This window comes from Poromitra crassiceps (assembly GCF_964638095.1).
Source record: "Poromitra crassiceps genome assembly, chromosome: 5".
NCBI classification, from domain to species: domain Eukaryota; kingdom Metazoa; phylum Chordata; class Actinopteri; order Beryciformes; family Melamphaidae; genus Poromitra; species Poromitra crassiceps.
This window is the reverse complement of record NC_139642.1, coordinates 1,872,483-1,885,942: the sequence shown is the minus strand read 5'-3', so window position 1 is coordinate 1,885,942 and position 13,460 is coordinate 1,872,483. Positions and strand designations below refer to the sequence as shown.

General features: G+C 40.1%; 1 protein-coding gene across 1 annotated transcript; it reads right to left on the bottom strand.

Moving 5' to 3' along the window:
* Positions 1-686: 686 nt before the first annotated feature.
* LOC310777406 (E3 ubiquitin-protein ligase TRIM35-like) lies at positions 687-13,051 on the bottom strand (the record flags this gene model as incomplete). Its single annotated transcript, XM_083637736.1, has 2 exons — positions 687-748; positions 11,950-13,051. 2 exons carry the CDS (start codon positions 13,049-13,051, stop codon positions 687-689), a joined length of 1,164 nt encoding a protein of 387 aa, XP_083493862.1.
* Positions 13,052-13,460: the final 409 nt, after the last annotated feature.

The following is a 13,460-nucleotide window of genomic DNA, read 5'->3' as shown; positions in this document are numbered from 1 at the left end:
GGAGGAGGTTGATGAGGTGGAGGAGGAAGTGGACGAGGAAGAGGAGTTCAATAATGAACTGTTGATTGAGGAAGAGGATGATGAGGGTGTGGTTGAGGAGGAGGAGGAGGAGGAGGACTAGAGGCCATATTACAATTGTGGTTTGTTTGTGTGTGAGGGAGGTCTACCATACTTGAATTTTATTGCTGCTCTTTGTTTTGTTTTACCGATAGGTGCTGTTTTATTTCAAAAGAAAGAAAGAGGATACTGTATTTTATTTTTTGTATTACTGTACTGTACGGTATGGTGTATTTTACAGTATACGGTACATTTGTTGCACTAATTGTTGCATGTTACTACCTTTATTTTATATATTTGTTGCACTAGGTACATTTAGACTTAGAGGCATGTTCACAACTGCCTGTACCCACCCTCTACTGTTACTGAGCATTACCGTACTGTATTTTATTTTATATATTTGTTGCACTAGGTACATTTAGAGTAGGGTGACCATACGTCCTCTTTTGCCCGGACATGTCCTCTTTTCACGTCCTGTCCGGGGTGTCCGGGGGGGGTTTATTAATTATTGAAAATGTCCGGGTTTTCACAGGACCATTAGGCATAACGATGCCTGGCGCTTTAAATAGTACTCTGTTGCGTGTGACGTAATCCCTGAGAGGCTGCCTCCCTTGTGGGCGGCTCTTGTGTCACTCACTCACAAACACAGAGAGCTGACATCGGAGCAGCAGCACTGGCTCCGAGCCTCCTACTACAAAATGCCGAAGCGTAAGTGTGAATTAAGATTCCCCACTTACCGTCCTGGTCGGGACAAATGGGAGGCGGAGTGCACTGTGTGCAAAGCTATGTGTCCCTTTCAAATAAAGGTGCGGGGGATCTGAAAGCTCACATGGACACAGACAAACATAAGAAAGCTGTGCGGGGGGAGAGTTCGTCTACAAAATTAACGGACCCGGGAAAACGGAGGATTTGCATTTCATACTGTGAAACACCACAACAGCTACAGGTCCATGGATTGCACTATAGTGCCTTGAAGTAATATTGATAGTATTAGCCTATATTAATATTGAAGTAGCCTAATTTTTGGTTTGTTACGGTTTTATTATTTACATTATTACATTGACAATATTGTAAGAGATATTTTGTTAAAATATTTTCTAATACAGAGGTATTATTTATAACATTATTTCATATTTTTATATTTATTTTTCCAGTAAGACTTGAAAAGAGTATTTTTTTGTATTATAGGCTATATAATAAAGTATCTCGAGGCGGAGCCGAGTGTCCTCTTTTTGGAAATCAAAATATGGTCACCCTAATTTAGAGGCATGTTCACAACTGCCTGTACCCACCCTCTACTGTTACTGAGCATTTTGATACTTTTTGATACTTCTGACCAGGAATTCTGTACAAAAAATAATAATCGCCTGGGTCCATTTGGTACAATAAAGAAATAACCGCCTCCCCCCAATTGCCGCCTGGTCTCCTTTAACCGCCTGGGGTCAAACTCGATTCTGCATAATAAACGCCCGGGCCCTTATTGGCAGTTTTACGGTATGCCTTTTATGTTTTATCTGCAGACTAAGCAGCTAGGCTTTTGGTTCTATAAAAGCCATTATTTTTTGTATTGACTATTGAGTGATACACTTTACTAAAACAATCATATTATATCAGAAGTGTTGTTTGTGTTCACAATAGTGATGTCAGATTTGCTTAGGTCAGAGCTATGGAATATTAAATCATCCATCTTTGCTCACTACATCTGCCCTTTCTTACACGAGACTTTACAAAATGTTTGGTCATGGAAATTTGGTTTAAAGTCATGGAAAAGTCATGGAAATCCATTGGTCAAAATGTGTATGAACCCTGAAGGGTTAAATTGAGCATTTATGAGAGATTTCAAAAATATCGAGATATATATCGTTGTATCGCGATATAGCCGAAAGACATCGCAATATTCTTTAGAGGCCATATCGCCCAGCCCTATTTTTTACTTGTATTTTTTTGGTGCATTAACATTAAGGAAATGTCTACTAATGCCATCTAATCAATGCTGATAGTGTATGCTAATAGATAAAGGAGTGAGGATATACAGATCCTTTCCAAAAAATATCATGGAAAAACAGTATTTCAAGAAATTAGAATAGTGTGAAGAAAATCAGCAGTTACTTCTCAGTTATGACTGACTCCAGCCTCAGTCCACTCCCTCTGAATCTCCACCAAATTTTTTAATCGTCTTTGCTTGACAATCCGCTGAAGCCCACGGTCATCCATGTTATTTCCATGATATTCTAATTTTTTGGACGGGATCTGTACAGTACATGCTTTGAATTCCTTAGTTTTAGCTATGCTATGCAGTGTTCTAAGCAGACCGGATGGTATGCAGCAGATGGTTTTTGTTTTGTGGAAATAAATGATCCACCAGTTGGTGAGGTCAAATAGAGAAGTTGTCCCTCTCTATGTTCCTGCCACTCTACACAACACACCAGTATTTCCCATTAATTACCTAGGCCACCATAGTCTAATTTGTGGTAAAATGTGCCAGATAACTAGTAACCATTGTAAACTGCTTCTTTTTCAATTGTTGAAAAATCACAAAGTTCTTCATAGATCTAGCCTCTTACTTTTGCTCTCAAAGTGCACCAGATTGATGCATTTTACTGTCAAATGTACACAATTTTCTAAAAGCTGGGGGGGGACAGCCCCCCCTGGGCCCCCCTACCGGACCTGAAAATGTCCCCGATTTTCATTTGAGAAATCTGGTCACCTTAGGATAGCGCCTGTCGGAACATAGGGCCCTGTGTCTCATAACTCCTAGTGAGTGGTCCGCAATACTTGTTGTATGTACAGAATTGTTTTCATGCTGTTGTTGTATTGCGGAGTGACACATAAATACACTTTTCTACTCTACTACTCTGCCTAGTACAGTAAATTAGCTGTACAGAATCATCCATTCAAAACAGGTGTTTCTCTCCATTCAAAACAGGTAGCTGTTAAAGTTACGCCTGGGACACACCAAAAACGTCTCCTTGCAGATATCTTGCTTAAACAATTAAGTGGATTGATTAAATGGTAGGCTATGTTGCTGGTTTGATGTCATTTTAAGTTTCAAATTAATTCTTGAATTATTTTTGTTAAATATGCTTGGTAACTAGTAAATAAAAAGCATTTACAGATTGTTTTGCATGGATATGAATACAGGTGTGCGTTGAGATTTTGGCTTGACCTTTGGTGTGCATTAGCCACAAAAAGTTTGAAAACCACTAGCCTCAACGCACGACTCATCAGTCATTATTCCTTCAGAGTCTCGGATGCGCGGGTCCTATAGGACGAATCAGCGTGACGTCACTTGCCACCCAGAAATGCGGAACCCCGCCGGCAGTTAATAGTATGAGTTGTGCCAAACAAACGTTAATATCTCAAAAACTATACATCACATCGCTTATATTTTGACATTCTGAGTGAGAGCAGAAGTAGCTCAAGAGTTTGATGTATAATGTCATGTTAAAGTTGTGTGAACTGTCACAGTGTTTAAAATATAAACAGAGTTAACTGGCTAGAGTCAGACACTCACGCTTGGGGCCACTTGTGCTCCATAGGGTTCCATTGCTGTTGCCGCCCAGTGTTGCGGTTTGTTTACCAAAATGCTGCTCGGCTGATCCCTCATTGGGATGTCGGCAGCAATGGCTTCACGCGATATACACGTTATCAATCACAATAAAACTGTACCTACCTCAGACACAATGTTGCTATCCAACCCTACGGGGCCATGGTAGGATACTCCAAAAGATTCCGTAATTTCCCACCGCGCATCCGAGACTCTGAAGGAAGAATGACTGATTAGTCTAGCGGCTAGAAAACCGGCTAGAAAACCAATGACCTATCCAACATTAGCTAGCCTACATTAAATAACATTACTTTTTTAGAGAAATAAATGGTGCAAAGTTATAGAAAAGTAACCCCCGACCCGCCAGCTGCAGCTCTCTCCCCATACCTCGGTGCCTGTGCCGGAGGTGTGCCTCGCAGTGCCTCGCTCGACTATCTCGCCCAAGCAGCACACTGAAAGACGCTTCTGTAGTGTCGTTTATCCGCTCCTGTGCTCCGCTCTGGGCGTCTGTCTGACGGAATGAATCCAGTTTAGCGCCTAGAAGTGACGAACGCTCCCGCCCTCGGGCTTTGATTAGCTGGAAAGGCAGCAACAATAAGCATTTCCGGTGGGCGTTTTTCAAAGTAAAAGAGCCTTTTTACACAAGCCTAGAGCACACAGAAGCCATTGAAAAATGATACATTTACACAGTGAAACTGTAGAAAAGGCCCCAAAGTTGGAGTGTAAATATTATTGTCCTGGGCATGTTCTTATGTTGTAGGCTATTGTTTATTGCCTGTTGTTGGTATTGTGTGGAGTGATGTTCTGTGATGGAGCGAGCCTCCCGAGGTTATTATTGATGCCTGCATTTATATCGAGGTTAAGCTCGGATAGTTAACTGCAACAGGAAGTGTGGATTTTCAGAATAAAAGTCTCACCAGTAAAACGGGTGATATAAGGACCAGTAGCTAATATGTTTTTGGAAACCTATTAATAAGTCAATGTCGTTTATTTCTGGCTCTGTAATGATAAGGGGAGTAATAGTATTTATGCAGATGGGGATATTAATGGGATTTATTTATATTTGGTATCACTCATTTAATTTTTTGTTATTCTTTTCTTTATAGAAAAGTAAACCACAACTGTTCAAAGATATCCCTGACTCACCACCTGTATATGTTGTTTGCAAATACCAGTAAAGAAGGACTGAAACAGCATCCTGTCTCAGCTGTTTCTTACTCATACCCGGCCGGAGGCTTTAAGTGGTGTCCTGGCCGGCACACCGGCGTGAACTTGGTTACAAAACCCCTGACTAGCACCTAGTCCCTTGTTCTCTCCACTACAGAAACTAAGTTAAGCATTTAAAGTTTAAACAAAGCTCTATAATACAAATTATGACAATAACTGTTCCAATAACATAGAGAACGTTCTTCTCAGTATCTAAATAGATAAATACTGTTCACTGGACTGCATAGCCTTTACAAATTGGACACTGGACACCCCTGTGTCCAAGGTGTCGGCACAAACCATATGCACACGCTCGGGTAGACCTCCTCTATGACATCGCACTGTCAGCTAAGTCTAAGTAAGTAACTAAGTCTCTGCACTGCTTTCATGTAACTTTTGAGTGAGCAGCTTGACACTAATGTAATTAAAAATGACTGTGTACGCACTGTTACAAATGCATGCCATTCTGGAGCAAATTGTTGGATTTTATTTCATGTTCCTTTTTGTGAGACTGACTTTGTTAGCGCTTGCCTCCCTCTAGTGGCAAAAATAAGTATGACCATGTTGAGGAAGGTAAAAATGGCACCACCATGACAACTGATTGGAGCCTTTTCACTCATTGCAGCTCTCTTTGGTTTCAGCTGTGCCTCCATCGGCTGCCTGTCAAGTGCTTTAAACAGACTAGACTCCTGGGATCCTGTTGCAGATGGAATCAAATGAGTGGGTGGGTATATCTCTGGCCAGCTTTAGCATCTTGTGTTTTCTGTGTATTTTTCTTCATCACTGTGATGCTAGGAGTGTTGGGCAAGTTACTTTCAAAATGTAATATACTACCAGTGTTGGGCAAGTTACTTTCAAAATGTAATATACTACATATTACTAGTTACTTTCATTTGAAAGTAATAAGTTACTTTACAATTCATTTGAAAGTAATAAGTTACTTTACAATATTACTGTCTGTGTAGAGTAACTCGTTACATATTTCACTACTTTTGCATTACTTTTACCAAAACAACAGCAGCAGCAGAATGACAACGATGCCCCGGAACCATCCCGACAAATAAATTCAACCGCCTTGAAGTCAGTGTAAACAATCCAAAATTCTAAATGTTATTATTTTCCTTTTTTATTGTCATCTATAGTGGTCATTTGCATAAAAACAAACAGTTTGATTAGGAAATGATTGTATCTTTTTTAAATATGTGCTTTGATTTATTTATTTTTAACTAAATTTGTAAATTGAGTTACTTGACAAAGTAACTGGTATTACTGAAATCCTATAAGTAATGTTATATTACTGAGTTACTGCTAAAAGTAATATATTACATGTAATATGTTACTTTTGTAATGAGTTACCCCCAACACTGGATGCTACAGAGCCAAAGTGAACGTCACTTCCTGCTTCAGCACTGTACCAGAGATTTTCATCCCCCATTTATTTTCTCATAGACATTTCGTAAAATGCTTATACAAATAGTTTTACTTGGTCAACCGAAACGGTTCAGATATATTTAGAAACAGGAGAGACCACATAACATTTCACTCAGACCAAAACCTTTAAAAAAAACTTGGATTTAATTTAAAATACTACACTATGGACCCTCCCCCTTCTTCATCATAATCCAATCTTGGAGATGAACATGCAGAAGGCATAGCATACTACCCTGACCCACCAACATTTAAGGGTCAAAAAATTGGGTCGAAACATGTTGGCATTTCTAATGATTCAGCCACTAGCCTACAATAAATGCTTCTTAAATATTTACTTCCTGGTGGTTATATTTTTACATTTGGAGTGCTTGGATTGTCCTTTTGTTTGTAGCTTAAAAAAGCTCTTTTTGATGTTCGAGACACACCCTAAATGAATGAGTGCAGCACCACAGGTATGGCTGAAAGAATTTGTGGTTCAGATGTCTTGTTTCTGTTTCCGTTTGTTTGCTGTGCTCCCTGGAGTGGAGAAGACTGACAACCTGCTGATCTGCTGAGCATTTTGCCTTGGACCCTCAGACTGCAGACCATCACACTGAATAAGTGGATCTCTGGATCGTATGCAAAGAAAAGTGTCATCACTGTTTTGGCACCCAGCTCAAATGTCCATAAATCACAACTTTAGCTTGAATTTGATACACAATTAGTGCATGAGTATGTTTTACAAAAGAGGCCCATTAGAGCTGTTTTGCATAATTGAAAATCATAAAAAAATATATAAAGCCTATTTTTTTTACTGTTTGGGTTGACTTTTCCTTTCAAGGAAGAAAGAGAACAGGCAGGTTGAATGACTCCTTTCCTGTAACTGACAGGATACATGATGTCCTCTAGAGTCTAGACAATAGCTGCCCTATTTGGTGTTGGGCTCTTTAAGAATACCAAGCTTCAAGATCTTTTTCCATCCATATACTCTGCCAATATCTGAACTCCACCCATTCCCAATACTCTGTCATGAACCCTGGAGTTAACTTACAGCAACACGAATAGCAAGGAGCAAGCTAAGGACTATGTAGCCCAATATGACCGTGACCTGATAACATTGTATTCCAGGGAGCCGTCCATGGGAAGGTTGAACTCCTATGAGTAATGGAAAGTTACCAGCTTCCAAAGGTGGGGGCTATCTCGCTGTATAAGACACAGAGCTATTTGGCTCGGGCACTTGGTTGGAATTTGCACCGACACCCCACTCTGCAGACTAGATTTATGCTTTGGAATAAAAATACATCTCCTATACATTTTAAACGAGCGACTGACGTTTGACCATAATCAGAAATTGCCTTTACATTGTTTATTGTGCCTTTAATTTGAACTTGTCTTTGTTGATGTCACTGTTAATTCATGTTAGTGAGCTTGAGGGACAATATATCTCATTTCAATTATCTCATTACAAATATGACAATCTGTATGGTGGGTCAGAAAAAAATAATGGTGATATTGGCTCCATGTTATTCTGCCAGAGTAATCACAAATGAGACACTTGGCCATCACAGTGTCATAAGCTCTCCACCCAAACTATATTTAGTTTGTAATGACATTTTTAAATTGTTTACAAATGGTTCTAGCAATCAAATGGCAAGATTAATGAATGAGAAACAAACACAATTCTGCACATTCAGATTTTGCTGTCATTTAACTTTTATTTATTACGTTTGGTTGGACAGATAAGCTTGTTTCCCCTGCAGACAGTGGTGTAACATGTAGAGTTAAAATGATCAAATCTAGCTTAGTAAAGGTATGAAAATATGAACTTTGATCCAGATATCAAATTAACACTCATAAGGGGCACCATAGGTGAAGGGAAATTAGACGCTTACTATTTCAATCAGTCATCAATCTAAAGTTGTGAGTTCAGGGATTACTTTGCTCTGCAAACAAACACAAACAACTTCTCTGCAATAAATTTGAATATTTATTTAACTATAATCAAGCATGTCCAATGAAATTAGTAACATAAGACACAGATTGATCACCAGAATGAGGTAGGCCTATTGAAACTATAGATAGAAAAAAACACATGAGATGCAATGAAACAAAATAAGTAGGCTATGATGGGGAAATTGCAATGAAATGAGGAAATAAATTGGCAACAGTAAAACGCAGACCACAGTAGGCTATGGGTCAATGAACCTTGGGTACCGAGTAGGGAATTATAAGCCACATTAATAGAACAGAACTTGCACTTAAATAGCGATTTATCAAAATAACCCTGGCTTCTCCTTTATCCGCCTTGATGGAATACCGCCCAAACGTTTCCAATCCGGGTCAGACATGCTAACGTTAGCAGATAACTTAGCGATCTATAGCAATGTCTTTGTTTGAGAAGATTTCACCTCGGGCTGAGGGAGAGAATAGCGGGCGGAGGAATACAAAAGGGGAATGATTCCTTTACCTCATTTACAATGTGACATACTAATGATTTACTTTAAAATAATAGACAGAGGTTTTACATCTGCACTGATTACTGTTGTCAACTGAAAAAAAAAACATAACCTGTGAACTTGTATTCAAACTTATATGGCACACTAACATAGGACATCAAATAAACCTTTGTGATCTAATTATGTGGCTATAAAGCCTTCACCAAGTTGACTCATATGTAACTTGTGTTTCTAATGTGATTAACATTTCAATCAGGACTCATGACTGGATTCCAGACTACCAATGCGGCGGTGCCCAAAAGGAGTGTTTTATATTGGGGAGGGTGAGCCAAGAGGAAGTGTGTTAAGATATTTGAAAGTTTTTACAAGAATGTGGGGAGATTTATGGCATTCCTGTCAGAGTAACCTTGCAAGCAAGCTGGATTGGTTTGTGAAAACAAACAATACCGCCCCCATCTGGCAATGTCAGGTTAGTGTCAGAGAATGAGAGGACTGAAACTCTGGAAACTGTCACAGCAGTTCCTCCATCATGGTGATTCCAGTCTCATACAATGGTGACAGACTCTTTTTAGTCTGATTAATCAGAGCATTCTGGCACTCCAAATGTATATATTGTGTGTTATATTATGTGTGCAAGTTAGGGGTGTGTTTCCATACATGTGCAAGTTAGGGGTGTGTTTCCAAACTTTCCATACATGTGCAAGTTAGGGGTGTGTTTCCATATGTGTGCAAGTTGGGGGTGGGTGATTGTGTGTATTCCATTAGTATTTCTTTGTTCATTAGTAGTTCTCATCCTGATGGATGATCGATACCAGTTGTTTATGCTGGAATGTGCAACCTCTATTGCCATGTTAGTAGTTTAGCATATAAAAACATTTCAAGTAGAAAAAAGACAGTAGTTACAGCACTTTAGAGAAAGGAAGCATAAAAGGCTTGTTCAGAGTACTATTGAGACAAATCAAATAGTATTGCTCAAAAAATGGAGAACAAAAAACAAATAAAGACAATCTAAAAATAATCACACAGAAAACATCAAATAAGCCTAAAGTGTATTACTGCTAGAACGTGTAACTTTTAGATACTGTATAAATGAACATAGGTTGCATTCAAGCCTAAATGAGTTCCCACAATGCTGATTAACTCTCTCTCTATTCCACAGAAGAACGGAGTTTTCAATCTGCCATCATCCAGGGACATTCCCGCAGAAAAAAGGAAAGAAAAAAGTAACTACCTCAAGTAGCTACAGTATATACATTACATCCAAAAAGAAGCACCTTACCAGTAGGTGCATAATAAAATAAGATTTTAGTTTTAACTAAGTCCAAAAGGGTGGAAAAGAAGATAATGACTTCAGTGTAGGGCCATATTATTTCCACAAAACGGGAAAAAAACAGACAGAATCATGGATTTTGGTAATACAAATGGAATCAACTGTAAAACATGGAATATTGCCGAATTTCACATAATTTGGCTGAAACTGATCAAAGTAGGCCTAAATACCAAAATCAAAAGCAGACCTAATTATTGTACTAACCTAAATTATTTCATAATTGTAAAATAGGCCTAGAGAAATTATTCAGTTTTCGATTGGGGTGTTTTGAGAGGGGGTGGGTCTTAATCGAGGACCCTTACGTCACCTCACAACTTGGTTTTCACTTTGAGAAACATCTCAAAAAGGACATCTCAAAGAGCCAAGTCACCGAAAAAGCAATAAAATATTGAGCCTAATCCCTAAATTAAAATTTAAATAGAAACAATTGAATTTGGGGAAAAATAAAATGGAATTTGGAAAAAATAAAATGAGTTTCATATGGCCCTACTTCACTGTCATATTCAGTTAATTCCATGACTTTTGACCTCTAAATTTAATTTGACAAAAATGTATGTCTTGATATATGACAAAAACAGTAAATGGAAATATTTTTTTCAACTAGTTGAATATGAGTCAATGTCTGATGATACAATAAAATAAACTTGTGAAAAGTATCTGGAAGGTCTTGATTTCAATTTATGCATTTAAACAAGTATGATAGATTGAGCGAGTGCTACTTGCGGTGGAAGCAGACACTACTTCAGGTCGACACGAGTAAAGCTGAGTTGAGACGAGCCGTACTATGCAGTACCATGTGGTGGAAATGAGCCATAAAAGGGACACATCAAGGTTGTAGGACTTCTCCAAATGTCTCTCTGGTCTCACTAGAGTGGAGGCACTCTTCACCACGTTAGCTACAGTGGTGTCCCTTATTGGGGTGGCAGAATCTCTTCCCACATTTGTCACATGAGTAGGGTTTCTCTCCAGTGTGAATGCGTTTATGTACTTTTAGGGTATGTGAATCACTGAAACTCCCACATTGGAAAGGTTTCTCTCCAGTGTGAATGTGCTATGGTGATGTTTGTTCACTTGAGAAACAGAATTTCTTGTCACATTTATGTATTCTTAGGGAAGGTGACTGACTGAAACTCTTCCCACATTGGCCACAGAGGTAAGGTTTCTCTCCAGTGTGAATGCGCTGATGTACTCTTAGTTCATATGACACACGGAAACACTTCCCACATTCATCACACCGGTAGGGTTTCTCCCCAATGTGGTAAATACTTTGATGTGTTCTTAGGTGACTTGACTGATTGAATCTGCTCCCACATTGCTCACAGCTGTAGGGTTTCTCCCCAGTGTGAGTATGTTGATGTGTTCTTAGGTGAACTGACTGACTGAAATTCCTTCCACATTGGTCACAGTGGTATGGTTTCTCTTCAGTGTGGATATGTTGGTGTTGGACACATGAATTTAAGTGACGAAATCTCTTCCCACATTTATCACACCAGTAGGGTTTATCTACGCATACACACACACACACACACACACACACACACACACACACACACACACACACACACACACACACACACACACACACACACACACACACACACACACCTACGCGCACGCACACAGACTCTCTCTCTCTCTCTAACTGGGTCTAACAGAGACCTTCACTGGTATTACCTTCAGAGTGTTTCCATCTTCCACAGTGGAAAAAAAAGGAAACAGCCTGTCAGTGAAGGGATGTCTGAAGGAGTGTATGTGGGAGTCAGTATCAGCATCAAAGAATGACAGCTTTCCGTTGTTAAAGTCAAGACGCACGCTGACCCTCTGGAGCTTCTTCTTCACTCTGAGCTCAGTGACTGTACCTGATGGAGAGACTGCACTGTATTTACCATTAGTAAATAAACATATTCTCCATAATGCAGACCATGCAAGTCCCCTCCTCGGACCCTCTATGAACACACCCAGTCTCCAGCCTGTACAGTGTCCAACCTCAACATCCCAGCTGTGAGTTCCAGACTTAAAGCCCTCAGAGCCCAGGACACTGCAAAACTTGTCAAACCTCTCTGGATTGTCAGGAAGCTGCTGTCTCTCTCCACGGCTCACACTGGTCAGATCTTCAGACATGATCAGTTTTGGATGGGCGGTGTTTGGGTCCAGAACCACAGGGGTGTAGGAGACCATCTCCCCCATCTTGTCCCAGACTGTGAAGCTCAGGTTGCCCAGGTGTTTGGCCTCGTCTATCAGAGCTCCTGAGACCAGCTGTGGATCCTCCAGCAGGGAGTGCTGGACTCTTTCCACTGTAGCCTTGTAGTTCTGCAGGACAGAGATGTCTTCAGCCCTCAGCTCCTTCTCTATGGCTTTGACTGTGTCAGAAAGAGCTGCCATCTCTCTGTTCAGACCCTCAGTCTTCTCCTTCATCGTCTGACTCTTCTGCTCCTCTTCCTCCCTCAGTGCATTGATCCTGGCCTTCTCTTCCTCTTGTAGAAACCCTTGAAGGGACTGCTGAAGCTTCTTAAACTCCTCCTTAATCTGCTTCTCTGTGTGTCGGGCCTGGACCTTAATGTGTGCTGCTGTTTGATCACAGTTTCCTTTAACTTTATTAAAGAGCTGCAGTTTCTCATTTAAGGTCTTCAGAGATTGCTGGAGTTTGTTCTTGTGATCCCGTGCAGCTTCATCAATGGATCTGATTCTGTGGTGGTTGTGTGTGTCTGAATCCAGACAGCGATGACACACAAGCTGCTGATGGTCCAGACAGAAGAGCTTGAGTTTCTCAGAGTGCAAACTGCAGAGAGGCTCAGACTCTGCTGAAGCTCTCTGATCTCTCTCCAGTAAGAAGGCCTCACACATGTTCTTCAACACCAAGTTACATGGTGGTTTTCTCTGTGAAGATGTAGCCCTACAAACTGGACACTCACGCACGGGTTTCGTTGTCCACCATCTCTGCAGACAGGCTTTACAGAAGCTGTGGCTACATTTCAGGATGACAGGATCTTTAAAGATGTCACAGCAGACAGTACAGGAGAGATGCTCCTCTGGTGTGGGAGGCATTTTCTCTCTGAGTGAATCTGAAAACAAACCAGACAGAGATAAGTTATGTTAAATGATGAAAATGATTTATTTTGTAATATAAATACACAGCATCATGGAAATGAAACACATATTTGTATTTCTAAATCTATAACACAGTAATGATAACTCGGGAACACTTTCGCTTTAACACTGTTTAGCAAGGTTAATGGTAGAACCATTCTTGTATTTGCATACCGAGTTTCGATTGGCTATACGGCTTTTGTTTACATTCCTGACACAACGTGGAGAATTCCCAAGGAATGCCAGCTGTAACGTTAGTGTTTCCCGTGAGATGATCTTGTTGGATTAAGCACGATTCTTTAAACTTTATCTTTATCTTTTGCGTGGTGTCATCGTCATGGGTGTCTCCAAAATGGTGCGTCTCTTG